This window comes from Ambystoma mexicanum, chromosome 1p (genome assembly GCF_040938575.1).
Source record: "Ambystoma mexicanum isolate Mex_15411 chromosome 1p, UKY_AmexF1_1, whole genome shotgun sequence".
NCBI lineage: Eukaryota > Metazoa > Chordata > Amphibia > Caudata > Ambystomatidae > Ambystoma > Ambystoma mexicanum.
Genome location: NC_090921.1, coordinates 673,561,337 through 673,578,463, shown reverse-complemented (window position 1 = coordinate 673,578,463; position 17,127 = coordinate 673,561,337). Strand labels below are relative to the sequence as shown.

The 17,127-nt window shown below is 46.5% G+C and overlaps 1 protein-coding gene across 4 annotated transcripts in view; it reads left to right on the top strand.

Annotated features, from left to right (window-relative positions):
- Positions 1 to 17,127, top strand: part of ARNT (aryl hydrocarbon receptor nuclear translocator) — a 675,339-nt gene that overhangs the window by 629,400 nt on the left and 28,812 nt on the right. For all 4 annotated transcript variants that reach the window (XM_069649742.1, XM_069649743.1, XM_069649741.1 and 1 more), the window contains exon 20: positions 8,723 to 8,862. In XM_069649742.1, the coding sequence (XP_069505843.1) occupies positions 8,723 to 8,862 (140 nt within the window). The remainder of the gene's footprint in view (positions 1 to 8,722; positions 8,863 to 17,127) is intronic.

The window sequence follows — 17,127 nt, the reverse complement described above, 5'->3', positions numbered from 1 at the left end:
CCACTAAGTAGAGAGAGAACGCACATGGCCTCAGTTGCGAGGGAGCACACGTGGCATAAGTTGCGAGGGAGCGTACATGGCCTAATTTGTGAGAGAGCGCACACGGCCTGAGTTGTGAGGGGGCATATGCAGCCTATAATTGTGAGGGTGCGCACACGGCCTAAGTTGTGAGGGAGCACACGGCATAAGATGCAAGTGAGCGCACGCGGCCTAAGATTCAAGGGAGGGAGCGCAAGTAAGCAGGGGGCGTGCAAGGACCGGTAGCGAGGGAATGGCATGTGTGCAAGAGTGAGAAGGGGCACCAGGTCAGCGGGGTTGCATGGAGTGAAGCAAGCTACCTCTCCCTGCACCTTCTTACCTTGCAGCCGCAGACAGGAGGGTGAGTTTGTCCGCACTCAGTCTACGCCGCTACCCCATTGCCGCCAAACACCTGCGTCGCTCAACACTGCGGCCATGTCATGCGAGGGCTTTGTAATTTCTCTTTAATGTACTTGGGTGAACTACTGCCGGAGCACTGATGATGTGGCACTGTTAAAATGGATTTATGAACTCTGACCTGGTGGGCAGAGGTTCAGAAGGCCAGCCTAGTTTCTTGGAAGAGGGTAACCTTCTGGACAAGCCAGACCAATCAAGGTAGCATTGGCGGTGGTCAAGACTCGGTCTCAGGAGGGGTGAGGGTGACTGAAAGACCTCAATGAACACAGAGAGTAAAGGACGCTTATAATTCACTCCCAGTCAGGTGTAGATATATTAAAAATACAAATACATTTATTTCAAGGCCTTTGAGGTTCAACACACAAATAAAATCACAGTAATACTTCTAAGCCAACACAATCCTATCAATATACTGTACATATATACAAGACCAATGCGGTCTAAAGGGTTAATGCACGAAATTGGTCCACAACCTAAAAAGGGAAGGAAACGGGCAGTGCAAATAGTGTTTAGTCCCTTCTGCATCAAACACAATCCTAACTGAAAGGCAGTCCAATCCCTAAGAAGAGTGGAGCCTATTGCTCAAATGTACTTGCGATGCTGGTGCGTGCAGTAATGCAGATGGGCAAAACTGGGTCTCTTCAAGGGTCTGTAGCAGCTCAGGATGGTGGGTGAGGTGATGCAAAATAAGTTCCCACTATTCGTGGAGGGTCTCCCCAGCAGGGCAGAGCAGGTTCCAGAGTTTGGGAATAGTTTGCTAGTTCGCACTAGCAGTGGAAAGGAGAGGGGCCTTCAGGGGCCACTCGTGCGTAACAATGAATGGATGCACTAGGGGCCACCGGTTAGGGTTGCAATTATTCACTGACCCCCGGTGCACTCCGGTCCAAACTTCGGCAGTCGAGTCCACTTCGGTTGCAGGTCCAAACTTCGGCAGTCGAGTCCACTTCGGTTGCAGGTTCAAATTCAGCAATCTCGCAGCTCTGCTGCTTTCAGCGACAAAGATACAGCATTGATTCCCAAACGGGACAGTGGCAATTTCTCCACTCCTGGTTGATGGATCACGCCAGTTCTGCTGTAGCAGGATTGAGGGCACAGAGGACTACAGCTGCAATGAACTTGCAAAGTTCGTCACCACGGCTGGGTGACACCGTAACCGCGTATACTCCGGTTTGGGCGCACTCACTCTACTCCAGATTTGGGAATGCCAAGTGTACGAAATTCGGTGTGAGAGTGCCGTGAGCACAGAGTGTGCAATGGACTGTGTTTCAAGGGCCTCCTCGAAATGGAGGCGGTTTCAGGGCAAAGGTCCTGCGCAAGCTGGTCAGCTCACTGGTTGGCCCAGGGACGCTTCCGAAAAGGCTTACTTGCAGCTTTTGATGAAGTTCCCGAGAATAGTTGGTCCCACTATTCCAATGGGTTGAAGCGTCTTCACAGACCTTCTAGGACGACCAGATTCGGAGGGGTCCCATGGGACGACAGCGGGCTCAGGGTGCCACATCTTCCAGTGGGTCACCAGTGGTTCCTTGACTCGGCTTCTTAGTTTCAGAATACTTGGATCCTATCCTTCATTCAGGGAAAACTCCAGAGATCGACATGGTGCCTTCTCTTATCCAAAATCTCCTTCGCGCCAAAACGAAGAGGACCCAATGGGAGATCTGCTCACATACAGGCATACCATACGTGGACCAATCATGGGCTACAGGTGTCCCAGGCATTCACAGCACACCAGACTCTCTGGCACCCAGGATGTGTATTGGAACTAGGCCATCTAGCCCACATCCTAGGGGCGCACACTCGAGGCATGCAGAAGCCAGCAAAATGCATGCCCAAATAAGGACTGACCCGGGGAAGGTGAAGGGGCAAGATGGCCAAAGGACAGGACAAAGAACCGTACGGCTTAGCCATTTTGGAGCCAGGCCACCTAACCATGCCAAACGCGGTAACCGCGGTTTACCTGGCAGGAAAGGGTTAAAAATACACTAAAAGTTAAGCTGCCACCAGCCCTGTCCAAGGCACATCTGCACTTCTCCTAAAAATCCTTTGAGAGTAACTAGGGCCTTTAGAAATGACAGGAAGGCCCAAGTGCACTGTACTATAAGGTACTTTGTGCACTTGCAACATGTCTCAGAAAAGTTGCAATATTGACAAGGACTAAGGGAAACAAAGTCTCCCAGTACTGACTGTCTTTAAGGGCATGTCAGTTTCCCCATAACAAAGTGAGCGAAAAGCCCAGAAGAGTGCAGCAGAAGGCTGTGCTCCTCTGGTCAAGTCAGACTATAGTGTTTAAACAAAGTAAAAATGTGTGGTGTACACAACTGGAGGGAAAATTACACAGCTGGCACAGCACCCCCCCTCACTCATACAAATTTGCAGTACCACAACCTGCATCCCCAAAGGGCCATGCAAGGCTGGGGAAAGAAAAAGCCCCCAGCCTTGCATGGCCCATTGGACACATGCGGCTAGGGCACAAACTGTCAAAGAGAAACCATATTTCCCTTTGACAGTTCAAGTCAGCCCAGGAGCGTTCCCTCAGCTGCAACATGCATTCATAATAAATACATGTACAATACATACAAAAACAATTTACCTTTTCTTCAGGACAGAAGCAGGCAGCACACATGATGAATGCAGGCGCGCCCAGGCCTTCCTGGGCATGTCGGCCCCACGTGTAGCAACACCAGCGTGGTTGTTATGGCAGCCGTGAGAGCGGCATGCAGCACTCGTCGGCATGTCAATCCGTTTTTCAAAAAACCTACATCTGTGTTGAGATGGATTGCAAAAATCTGGCCTGGTAGGCAGATTTCTGGAGGCCACCCTAGTTATAGTGAACAGGGGAACTCTTGAGAGGTTAACCAAACCCAATCAAGGTAAGCCTGGAGAGTGGTCAAGGTTTAGTCTCTGGAGTGAGTGAGCATGGTCAAGGGTCCACGCAATTAAGCACACAATAATTCTGCTTAGACAGGTAAGTACAAAAATACTCTATTGTAGGCTCAGCACACACTAGAAAATTAACAAGTAGACACTATCACACAACTTTCAGTTTTCAAACATATATACAGTCACCTTAGGTTTGTAGAAATGCATACAATTTACTTAATCAACCCTAACTTTATAAGGCCAATCCCTATGTTGAATGGGGCCTTGTGCCCAAAAGTCACGAAAACTACTTCTCAGGAGAGGGGACAAAGGAAGAAAAGGTTCTTGTGGTGGTGAAAAATGTTCCAGAGAACCTCACAACAATGTTACAAGTAAGTAAGCCTATTTTCTGATCATTTACAACAGCTTTTACAACCAATGTTTAAAAAGCAGGTGGATGGAATAAACAATGTTTTTTTTCTAAGGTTTAGGGGCGACTGGGGCGGGTGGAAGTATTGCGAGTACTCACCACCCTGACTTAAATTTTCCCAAGTGACTAGACAGGTCGACTGGTAGTCGCTGGAGGTAGGTTGGATCCAGTAGAAGATGCGGTGCAAGGCAGATTCTGGTCGGGTCCAGGAGCTGAGTGCAGCCCATTCTGATGTAAGAAATGCAGCAGGAACCGATGCAGGCCTCTTCAGACACTCTACCAAACGGAGAAGAGATGGTTCCAGCGGCAGTCACTGCACTCGGGCGACAGCACGCATCTCTCCAGTCGCGGTCAAAAAAGGCCTTCCAGGACAGGATCCGTTGATGCTGGGAAACTGAAACTTGGCAGTAAGTCAACTTGTAGCGCAAGCTGGTGACCACCGAATGTCAAGGCAAAAATGCAGAACAGCGATGCTTTTGGCCAGGTAGACCAAAACATAGCTGATCGGTCCACCGGCAGGTCCAGGGACGATTCTAGTTGGTTCCACCAGTCCAAAGTTTGAAACACTGCAGAGGGTCTTCCCAGATCAGGTAGTCCAGCAGGACTTCACCGGGCCAATTGCAGGAAAGGTTGCAAGGCCTCTTCATGAGATGTGCACGAGCGTTCAGTTGGCTGCACAACTACACAGGATGCTTTGCTCCAGTGCTGATCTGCTGGAATGGCTGCAGAAGTCGTCCTCGTATCCCAAATCATGGCTGGTGACAAATCCCAGCCCACCAATGGTAAGGATCTGCACCACTCACTCAGGCAGCACTGATCCAATCAGGGACCACTGTGGGTTTCACTTATGCATGCACACCAGACTTTTAGGCGACAGCCCAGCCCACTTCCTGGGCCCGCACACACATGGCATACACTAGCCCGCTAAAGCGGCAGTTTTCCTGTGAAAATGCATAGCCATATTAGGGATTTCTCGACCTCAGAAGGCAGGAAGAAGGCCAAGAAACAATATGGCCAAAGAACAAGCAAAGTATTGAGTAGCACAGCTATTTTAGGGCACTAGCCACGTTGTGTAGCCAAACATGGTAAACGCTATTGTGCACAGTAACAGTACTGCAAACATGGTAAACATGTAACTGCTGCCAACAGCTTGCCTTTAGGCACATATAAAAATAGCCAAAAATACCCAGTGTAAAAGAATAGGGTGATACAAAAGAATCCCCACTGCACTGTATTTTTAAGATGCTGTGCACACTGTTAAAAAAAGGTGTAAGTAAAAGGACAAAAGGGAGACCTAGTTTCCCCATGACAAATGAGTACAAGCACTGGGGAGTGAAGTTGAAGGCTTCACTTCCCTATAAAATGTTAGGACAGGTTCAAAAGCAAAAGGTTCTGGGCCCATAGAAGTTGCAGGGGAATCTTTCCTAACACTGTGACCTCCAAATCCCCCCAACTAGGGACAGGGGATCTAATCCATCACATGATGGGTTTCTTGTTCCAGGTTATAGATTCTGGGAATCCCATCAGCATGGCTATGTTGTGCACCTGGCCTATGCCCAATGGTGAAGTCAAAGCCTTGAAGGTTTATGGACCATCTGATAAACGTAGGATTTGTTTCCTTTATGTTCATTAGTCACTTTAGGGGCTTGTGGACAGTCTGCGCAGTGAAGTGAGTCCCAAAGAGGTAAGATCTGTTTCTGGAGGGTCACACTATGGAAAAACATTCCTTTTCCATAAACGCCCACCTGAGCTCTGTCCTTAAGCTGGCGACTAATAAAACATATAGGATTTTCCCTGCCTTTGTGATTTAACTGTGGAAGGACAGCACCTATCCCAGTGTCAGCGGCATCTGCACAATAAAAGGTTTGTGGTAATCCGGTGCCCTGAGAACATTGGTGCTCAGTGCCCCATTGTGGACCCCTGACCACTCGCCATGCTTTCCATGATTGGGTTTAGCTAACCTCTGAGTTTCCCTGTTCACTATAAATAGGGTGGCCTCCTAAAATCTTTTCACCAGGCCAGATTCTAGAAATACATAGTAACTTATATGGCATTTCCTGACCAGAGAATTCAGGAAGAAGGCCGGGGGGCAAGATTTCCAAATAACTAGCAAAATTCTTGTGGCACAGACATTTTAGAGTGCTAGCCACTGTTGGTACCCATTTGCAGTAAATTCAAAAGTACACGAGAAACATATCAACTGTAAAATTCACAACTGTAAAAATCACACAGCTGCCACCAGCTTTTATTAGCCCATCATCAAAGGTACCAAAATCCATTAGGTAAGAAGTTATAAGGATGCAAAGTATCCTAACTGCACTTCACTGTAAGGTAATGAGTGAAATTGTAAAAATACAAGAATTCCAAAAGAAACAATATCTGTCAGTACTGATATTAAGGACTATTCAGTTTCCCCATAAGAGTGAGCAAAACAGGCAAGGGAAGTAAAGCTAGATGCTTTACTGACCTCCAAAAATCAGGACAGGTTTAAAAATTAACAAAACATATGACTGGGGGTCCCATAGGAATGTGCTGAGGGAAAAGTGCAAAAAGAAAATCTTTCCTAATCCTGTCAAAGCTTTTTAACACTGTCATGTATGCTGACGCCATCCCAAAATCATTCCTTGAAGCAGTAATAGTAGCCATCCCCAAGTAATGTAAGAAACTGATGACATTTTCAGTCCTATCTCTTTGTTGAATCTAATGCCAAGATATTTGCAAAAGTGTTAGGGTTGATGTTTGGCAGAGTATTTCCATCCCTGTTCCACCCAGATCAGGTGGGCTTCGTTAAGAACAGACAAGGGGCAGATAATTGCCCAATAATCTACTCTTAATACTGTCCTGGAGGTGGTGAAGATTGGAGCAATCATCCTGTCTTTAGACACCAAAAAGTCATTTGCTTGTGTGCTGAGCATTCATGAGCAAAGTGTTGGGAACGTTTGGTATGGGCCGAAGGTGTAAAGGATGGACAGAAGCCCTGTACTCCTATTCTGTGGTAATGGTATTAGTGAATGGGTTCAGGTTGGGACCCTTGGGCCTATATAGAGGAACAAGACTACTTTATTTCCTGGTCATGGGGCTATCATCAGAACAGATGCTAATATAAGGGGACTAATGGTCATGAGTAAGAAGTTTAAGCTTAAGGACGGTGTGTTCTACGTCGCAGAGCTGCGTCAAACGCTTCTACAGATAGAAGAGGCAATCAAAACATATGCGAGGCACTCTGGATTTAGAGTTAACTTTGATAAATCAAACGCCTTCCCCGTAGGCAATTTACTGGAGGGAGATGAACATTATCTGGAAACATTGCCCTTTAAAATCCAGAGGGAGGCTATTACATACCGAGGGACCTGTCTAATTTCTACAACAGAAAGGATCTCTCACTATGAAAAAGAGGGTGCACAACGATATAGCCAAATGTGGGAAAATACCCCTCTGCTGGATGGCGAGGTTAAATTCTATTAAATTGAACATATTACCCCAATTCCTTTTTTTGTTCCAGATGATACCTACCCGGGTTCCCCCCAACCCCCATTTTTCTACAACTGCCCCAAAGAACCCTACTGGGATTTCTGTGGTTTAAAGTCAGGCCCCGATTTGCTTACGAGACATTAGTTCTACCCAGAGGTAGCGGCTTCCCTGACCGATAATCCTATCATAGGGCAGCGCAATTAAGGGTGCCGATTCACCACCTAGACCTGCTTTCCACTAAGCAGTGGGCGCACCTGGATAATGTGGTGCTACCTCTGGTTCAGTTGAATGAATGCGTCTGGGTTCCCCAGTCAAATATCCCTAGGCGAATAGTTCATTTGGTCTTGGCACTGCAAAGGGATATATAAAAGGAGGGGCAACATACCCAGTGTCTCACCTCATGGCCTTCACCGCTGAGCTGCATTTGGGCATCCCCAGTAAGGAGTAAGGGACCTAATCCACAAACCATTACGGTTCCAGAGTTGGTACAAGGCGCGATTGGAGAGGGCCACCAGATGTGGTCAGGTTGGGGAATACTTACCATGTGAGCAATTGGAGGAGGTGTTACGGATCCGCCCTCTTCTAATGTTTCCCTATGTTCAACTAAAGGAGCCCTAACAGACAAAAGATGGGGCGGAATTTACACAGAGACCTAATGTCCTTTTAGAAAATCAAACTGACAGTGATGTATTCAATGGGCCTAACAGCTTGTACATACTATGAACTAATATCTGATGAACCTAGGGACCCACTGAGCATCTGTATTACAGTGGGGCAAAGATCTTGAATGAGAAATCCTGATTGGGGAAGGTCTCTTATGTGCTGTGAATCTCACCAGTCTTCATCTCACTGCAGTACAAGTGGCAAGCGATCATGCTATTGCATCAGTGGCACTACTCCACGCATCATCTGTCACAAGTGAATCCATGTTACCTCAACTTACTGGAGATGTGACCAAGTAGATGCCAACATTTGGCACATGTGGTGGAAGTGTAGAGTGATTCAGTTATATTGGAAGGAGGCGTTATCGTGAATTATGGAGCTGGAGGGGAAACCATGCTCACTCTCACCAAAGATATTATTTGGTCTGTTCCAGGAGGGTGAGGAGGGATGTACATTGGCACATATGCCACATAACCTATTAATAGCAGTGGGAAGCTGTGTAGCATTATATTCAAAAAGACTGACAACACCCACAAAGAAGCAATGGCTTGTCAAAGTGTGGGATATCTGGCTGTGGCTGCCATTTTTAGAGAAGTACAATACCACATATACGTGATTTTGTAAAAATGAATCTGCTTTGTTCTACACAACTGTACAAGGTGTTTGAGCAGACAGGAGGGGGAGTGAGGGGTTTTAGGCAGGACTTAATTTTTCAGAGACTAACAACCTGTTCTTCACATATATTTGACGTGCATTGAATCCTTCTGTTTCTCTGAAAATGCTAATAAACTGCCATTTAAAAAATAAAGAAAAGATTGAACTCTGGCTAATGCTGCTTTTTATTCAACTCCCCTTATTTCATTCCAGAACGAAATCAGGCTACGGCCCAATTTCAGACATCAGCAGCAGAAGGAGTTGCAGTTTGGCCCCAGTGGCAGTCACAGCACCATGAAAGCAGTGCAGCAGAGCAGCATGGCCAGCAGCCCAACCAGTCTGAAGCTTTTCCGGTAATAGAAGTGTTTAGAATTGCTAGGCTTCAAACCTTGTGCAGTAAACCAGGGGAAGCCATTTCTCCTTTTGAGCGAAGGCATTCAGGCATCAATATTCGACTGGTGCATATATGGTATAACCATATAGGGCCAATCCGGGGTTCCCCAACCAGTATAGCTGTATGTTACAGGGGCAATGTCAATGTTAGGAACACATTTTTGTTGTTGCTGCTATTGCCCTATAGACCTATATGTAACCCCTCAACGTTTTGCAATCTGACATGACTTTTGAGGGTTAGTAAAGTCATTTTTAGCTTTTACTTGGCTTTATTATCTCATCTGTTTTAGGGGCAGTGATCAGTCCCTGCAGCTTTCTATACAGAGGTGCCGTGTCCTTGATTATGAACTTTCTTGTTTTTAAACTGCACACATCACCTTACAGTGAAGTGTGGCAGGGATACTGTTTTCTTTTTTTCTGTTTTAAGTAATATTTCTTTTGCTTGAATCTGTCCAAGACAGGCTGGTGGCAGCAACTCGTTTTTGACCATGGTTTTAATTTTTTTTACACACAATGCAGTACATATACTCTAAAATGGCTGTGCATTTTCTTTTGCCTGTCCTTTGACCCTCTTGTCTTTTAGCCATCTGGTCCTTCATACCCTCACTTCTATGTCATATAAGCTGTTTAAATGGATTTCTAATATCAGTCGTGGTCGGAGGATTTTTAGAGGCCACCCTGTCATGTTGAACAGTGGAGACACTCAGAGGCTAGCCAAAACCGAATCAAGGTGAGATAGCAGAGCAGTCAAGACTTAGTCTCAGGAATTGTGTGAAAGTAGTCCAGGGCTAAAATGAGTCCATACAACACCAGTAATTCCTGTTAGAGAATAAGCATATAGAAATACAATTATTTATTAGGCCTCCTAATAGCACACTTAGCAGATCAAAATCACACGAAAGTATTGACACACAAAACTAAATAAATGATATATGTACATTCACCCTTAGGAAAAATAGAATTGCATATGAATCCATTACCAGTGCAATAAAGCAAGTTTTCAGATGCATAGAAAAATAGGCAGAACTCTTTATAACCAACCCACGCAGCTTACCTCAATCTTATAAAGTCGTACCCTAAAATGGTTTGGGGTATTTTGCCGAAAAGCCACCCGTTACACAGCATATACTTCTTACAGGAATAGGAGTGCCAGTGGTTATGATTCATAAGAGTTCCAAAGTTAGGTAAAAGTTCAAGTGAAGTTCAGGGAAGTACTCACCCCCAAATACTAGGATATGCCTTCGGAAATACTAGGATATGCCTTCGGAAAGATCTGTAATCCAGATTTCACCACCAAAGGTTACGCAAGAGTGAGTTTAAGCCCAGGATTTTAGGCCCAATGTAATGCTATGGAGGACAGAGGGTTGGGGGAGGGACAAACTGGTATGTTATCTTACCCCCTGACTCTGATTCTTCCGGAGACCACTGTATATGTTCCGGAATCCATCTGCACTTGGTCCGGTCGAGGAAGATCGCAGGTGGAGAGGTCACTTTTGGCGTCTGTATTTTGTTTCGGTCTGTCGCGGGGCACAGATATCTGTTCAAGACCTCTTCCAGTACAAGATCCAAATGAGGAAAGGGGTGAAGACACACTCACTCTTTCTTTTACTTTAACCCTGGGAACCCTTTTTCTCTCTTTTGGGTACTTTTTAATGGAGTTATGCTTTCCTCCATCTTTTCCTGCATCTACGTTTTACTATTGCAGCACCAAGCACTTTCTGTGAAGTGTTGCTGGTAGCTCCTTGAGCTTTACTTTTTATTTTACCTGGGTTAACTACAGTTACCAGCGCGGGGGGGGGCGGCCTTTTGTCCCTCCTGTATTTTATTTTGTGAGTTCAGCTCACTCCACCTTATGTGGAGTGCTGAGGGGGAAACATTGTCTCCCTTTTCTCACTGTTCCGGTACCCTTAAGTTACTGTTACACTGCCTGCAGGCTGTCAGCTGAACTTGTATGTACCTTTTTGCACAACTTTCTGTGGAGTTCTACCACAGACTGTCTTTGCAGCTGCAGTAGAGACAACAGGGGTCACTATTTGCCTAAAATGGTGGCTGTAATTTTTTAAGCCCTGTTCATGATGACTTGTTTTTACTAGAGCCTTCTTCTACCATCCTGGGTGGGGGAGGTCTTGATGGGTCTTGTCTTTGGTGGGCTTCCCTTGGAAAGCCGACCAAGGTGCTTTGAGTGCTTAAAAAGACAAAGTGGGGGAGGTAACCGAAAATCCCCTGGTCTTTGTCCTGCAGTGTGCCTGTCTGGAACCTGTTTGAACTGGGAAGCTGCCCCCTGAACAGCTGTACCCCTGATTTGCATGAGAGGCTTGAATGGTGATTGGTGGACTCAGCCGGTTTTCTTGCATAAAAGGTGAGGGTTCTGATGCTGAACCAGAGAGTTGACCACTGGTCTGAAGATTCGAAGAGGAATTTAAAGGACGTTCCAGCAACCACGAAGCCACCGTCAGAGCCGTTGAGTGACTGCTTAAGACCCGACCCTGAATTCTGAGCAACAGGGACGATCTCTTGAAGACCAACCAGTCTGAAGACCACCTGCATTTTTGCGCCATCCCACGAAGAGTTGTGACCCTCTCTGGCTGCAAACTCCCCAAACCCTGGGACCTTGCCATTTTGCTGTGTAGCGTCATGTGAAGCGCCGATCCGTTTGAAACTTCGTAGGCATCGTTCCAGGCCTCCAGTGACACTTTTCCACTCCTTGAAGTCCCCTCAGCTGAGTCGAGGAACGAGAACCAAAGAAAGGTCTCCCGGACGACAACAGTCGCTGAACTGAAGCCTGGGAAGGGCTGCAATGCACCAGCCCCTCCAAAGATCCACTGCTGGGTGTCTCACTGCTCAAGTGCATCCATCTGTTCCCTCCAAAGTGCCTTCTTCAGCCACCCAGATCAAGAAACCCAAACCAGGGACAATTGTCGCCTGTTAGGGAGAATTCTCAGAAATGTGCTTATTTCCCTTAACCTTCGAGACCCCCAGCAACTTTGCTGGATTTGGAGGACTTGTTTCTTTTCCCTGGAGAGAGTGCAAGTCTTTTTTCCCCTCTCTCAGGTTTTTGATGTGCGTTTTACTCTTGTGTTCTTTGGTTATGGAGTTGTAGATAACCCCATAGGCATCATCTTTTTATTGTTGTGTCACACAGCACCTTTAGGACTCCCCAAGGTTTAAGTACCTTATCTGGGACTGACTACTGTCTCCCAGAGAATGTAAAGTTAAATTGACTTTACTAGTCTTTTTAAATTCCTAGATCCAGCAATCACTATCTTCCCATAGAGTGCTGGAGGGGTTGCCTAGCATCCCCTATGTCTAAACACTCTTGTACCAGTCAAATGTTACCCTTTAAAATGGCTGGTGGCAGTGGTTTTATAACGAACTACCATGATTTTTCCCCAACGCGAACACTGGTAGCTAAAAATCGGGTTATCCATGTTTTTCAATGTGGCGCCCAAGACCCCTCTGTAAAAACAGACTCTGGTCCTCTTTTTTCGCCGTTTCTTTTGGAAAGGTCCTTCTGTGGTTTAACTCTGCGCGCCAAACCAGGATTGGTCCCTTTGTTCGTGAGGCTTTGGCGGGCTTCAGGACTGAAGTCCGCCCATGGCTTCTGAGTGTCTGGGGCGGGGGGGGGCAGGAAGTGAGGGAGGTGCCAGAAACTCCCTGTGCTTGGTCTCCTAGGAGACCCAAATGCACTCTGGCATGATTGGCTGGCTGACTGTCCGGCAAGGACAGCCGCCCTGCTGGGTGAGTGGCAGCTAGGCTGGAATGAATGGGAGAAAACTGTCTCCAGGACTGGAAGGCAGAGTCGACCACTGGAACGAAAGAACCGAAGACGAGCTGAAGGAAGACTGCTGCAACTCCTGGACCATTTGTTTATCCGGTGAAGCCCTGCTGCAGGTCCGAATTGCCAAGTTCATCTCGACAGAGCAGGCCCTTTAAGGACGACTTCTTCCTTTGAATTGGTGGGACCAATCAACTTGTAAGCCACCTGGATACCATTCTCAAGGCTAGTTAGGATTAACCACGGAGAGGGACACCTGCTTGTGCGCTTTAAACTACCGCTACTGGAACTGAAGTGACTCCATCTTGTTTGCTTTTTCAACGATCCCGTGCAGTGCAGGAGTCCCCCGACGTCCTCCCTCTTGTCCCCACGACTGAGGCTCAGGAACAGTGAGACCTGCAGGACCTGCCAGGAGCCAACGTCTTCAGCTGCATTTTGTTCTTGATACTAAGGTACTGTGCCAACCCGATTCAGTGAAAGTTTGTGAAACTTTCCCAACTCGCAGGCCTAATCAGCTTGTGACCCGACATAAGACTTTACTGTTTGATACCAGAACTGTTCTTTCCTATCCAGAACACTAGCCCATTGACTTTGGCCTGGCCTATTGACTTGAATTGAACTCTTCTGGTAAACTGAAACTATTTGCACTGTCTAAAAAGTATATATGATCTATTTTACTTACCCTGTGCCTTTTGCTCCCTTCTAAGTAACTGAACTGCCATTTGGCTCCTATTTCAGGCAAGCTCAAACCGTCTCAAAATCTTAGAATTTTGTATTGAAGTGTATTGGTTTATAATATTAAGTTGCCTCCTTCTAGTGAAATGTTTTCTAAATGATTGTGTAATAAATTAATAAGTGTTTTTACCAAGAAACCTTGAGTATCAGTGTCAACTTGAACCACTGTGATTGAAAGCCCTCTGTGTAACTACTTGTACTGCTCACATTCACTCTTGAGATAAGACTGGCTGCTCAGCTCGCTACCAAAAACTGTCTGGTATAGACTTATACCAAAGGTTGGTTTGGCTAACATCTGTAGTCCTAATTGTGTGTAGTGGTCCCAGAGGGTGCTGCCTGCAATTCTGCCTAACAGTCCCGCCTTGCCCAATTGGGAATATCTGGGCAAGTACTAGCCTGGTTCACCTCATTCCTGGCGGATCGTACTCGCTCTCGCTATGCCTCCTTTTTCTTCTGTCCCCTGTCACCTCAGCTATGAAGTACCGCAAGGCTCCTCTCTGTCTCCCATCCTGTTCAGCATTTACATATGGGCCCTTGTGTGTCTCATCCACTCATTTGGCGTCGGGTTCTATTCGTATGCGGACAACTCAGATCCTGATCCGGCTAGATCTTGATCAGGCTGAGGTGTCGTCCTGCCTACGGAGGTGTCTGGCGGCCGTAGGCGAGTGGATGGACCACAATTGGCTCAAATTGAACGGAGACAAAACTGAGGTGATGGTGGTAGGCTGCCCTCCGGATCCTTCACTTTGGGTGTCTTCCTTCTGACCTTCTTCCATGGCCCCCTTCCCACCCCAGTGGACAAGGTTAAAAACCTTGGGGTAGTACTGTCAGCCTCCCTGTCTATGGACAAGCAAGTAGCAGCTGTGTGCCAAGCCGGCCACTTTCAGCTCAAAACGCTAAAAAAGGTGCTCCCCATGATCCCTGCCCCGTGCGTGCCCCGGTGGTGGCGGTCATAGTGATCTCGCGCCTGGATTATCATAAATCCCTTTACTTGGCTCAACCAAAGGGATGAATTCATCGGCTGCAACGACTTCAAAATCTCTCCGCCTGGGTTGTCACGGACTCTCCTTATGGTGCCCATATATTTCCAGTTCTCCAAGGCTTGCACTGACTCCTGGTGACTCAACAAATCAATTTCAAGGCACTATGAATTGTTCACCATGCCGTTCATGGCTAAGGGGCTGAATATCTCTAGGTGAAATGTTCTCCTTATGCTCCCCGCCGGCCACTACGCTCAGCCTCTGCTGACTTGTTAATGGTGGCCACTTACAAACGGGCCTGGGTCGGAGGACGTGTCTTCTCTGTTGCAGCGGCAGAGCTGTGGAATTATCTTCCTAGGACCATAAGGAAAATCTCTAACTATCTAGATTTCAGAAAGTCTGTAAAAACTCACCTCTTTTATGCTCTCCTTGGTGTCTGGTTTGACCTCCTCACCATAGCGCCATGATACCTTCGGGCGACTGTGCGCTTTACAAGTAGATTTAACATAACATAGCAAATTACATATATCTGTTGTAGTCTGGGTACACATGTGGGTGGTCCTGGGAACGTTATTGGATTACTTGGGAGCTTTAGGCTAATAGTCTGGTTTTGATCGCTTTGAGAAATGCGAGGTGTGAAGGTTTGGATCTGAGGGCGAGAGGGAGGGAGTTCCATTGCCTGGCAGCGATGAATGGGAAGCTTGCCCTCCTGTCCCCTCTATTAAACGAGGGGGCGTCCTGCCACTTAGCAATTGCAACATCTCATCATTCATAGATGCTACAAGTTATTTGAGGAATATAGAAGCTTGAAATATTCTGCTCTTAGCACCCAGTCTCAAGGCTGTGTTTGGTTCGCAGGTTCAGTCTACAAACATATACAAAAACACCATGTTCTTTTCTAAACAGCTTTCTTTAATTGGCTGTCAGTTTACTTTGTACTTTTCTTTTGTTGAGCTTATTACTTTTTATTTGTGTTTATCACATAAGCAGTACAGTGAATGTACAGGCGGTTGTGTTCTTAGTTCCAAAGATACATATATACATACACAACCGTAGTCAACATAAAATATTCAGTGTAAAACAGACAAAACCATGTGAGGTGTGATGGCCATCAATTCAAATTGAAGACTGTCTAAATGTGTATTATTCACATATGGAAACAAAATACACAAAATATGTTACACCACCCTGCCGTAGACTTATGGATTGGTCACCTCTTTCTCTCCGATTTTCAACCTATGATAGGTTTTAAACAAGGACGCATAGGTAGCCCTTGTGGCAAATAATCACGAATCGGAGTATGATTAACATATTTTGTGTATTTGGTTTCCAAATGTGAATAATGCACAATTAGACCACCTTCAATTTCTCTGTTGCATAGAAAACAGGGTCAGGGCAGCAGTGGTCGCTTGACACTGTTGTAAAGGGTCTGCCAGGGTCTCTGGTTGTCTTCTTTGGTTACTTAAGTTTTCAGTGGTCGACTTACCGTCACCTCAGGAACCTCACATTTTATTCAGTTTCAGCACACACTCCTCTGCAATCTCTCTCAGAAAGGGGTGGGTGGCTGTCCAATCAGGACAGCCAGACCCCCAGTGGGAAATGGTTCCATTCAGGCACTCAGGCAGACAAAAAGCAGGGGAGTGAAAACTTATCCCCCACTTCCTGCCTGCCCAGACATACTGGAGCATAGGCGGGGACACCCATGGGTTCCCGCCAAAGGCAAAACACACACTGGCTCCCCTCCCAGAATGGTAGAACGGCTAACGAAGAACAACCACGCTAGAAATGGGCAAGAAAAGAGACCAACCCCCAAGTTAGTACTTAATTGTCTCCATTGTGCACAACTGCCCCTATTGTGCACAACTGGGGCTACGAAACCTAGACTGCCGTCCTCTTGCAGCTCTTCTTCGGTTCTTTCGTTCCAGTGGTCGACTCAGCTTTCCAGTCAAGGAGACTCACCTTTTAAACAGTTCTCTCCCTTTCATTCCAGCCTAGCTGTCACTCACCCAGCAGGGTGGCTGTCCTTGCAGGACAGTCCGCCAGCTAATCACGCCGGAGTGCATTTGGGTCTCCTAGGAGACTAAGCACAGGGAGTTTCGGGCACCTACCTCACTTCCTGCCCTCCCCAAACACTCAGACGCCAGAGGCGGTCTTAAGTCCTGAAGCCCACCAAAGGCATACGAACAAAGGGACCAAACCTGGTTTGGCATGCAGAGACAAACACTAGAGGGACCTTTCCAAAAAGAAACGGCAAAAAAAGACGACCGGGACCTGTTTAAACAAAGGGGCTTAAGGCACCATCTTGAAAAACATGGCTCCCGTGATTTTTAGCTACCGGTGTTCGCGGTCGGGAAACATCATGGTAGTTTGTTGTAAAACCGCTGCCAACAGCCTTTCCAATAGGAAAGGGTAGCATTTGACTGCTACATGATTATTTAGACACACGGGATACTATGTAACCCCTCCAGCACTCCATTGTAAGATGGTGTGTGCTCGGTCTAGGAATTTGGAAAGACAAGTAAAGTCAATTTCACTTTACATTCTCTGGGAAACAGTAGTTTATCCCAGAGAAGGTATTTAAACCTGTGGGAAGTCTAAAAGACATCCATGTGTCACTGCACTGAGGTGCTGTGACACACATGAAATGATGATGCCTATGGAGGTATCTAAAACTCCATAATTAAAGAACACAAATGTAAAACACACATCAAAATACATGAAAGAGTGGGGAAAAA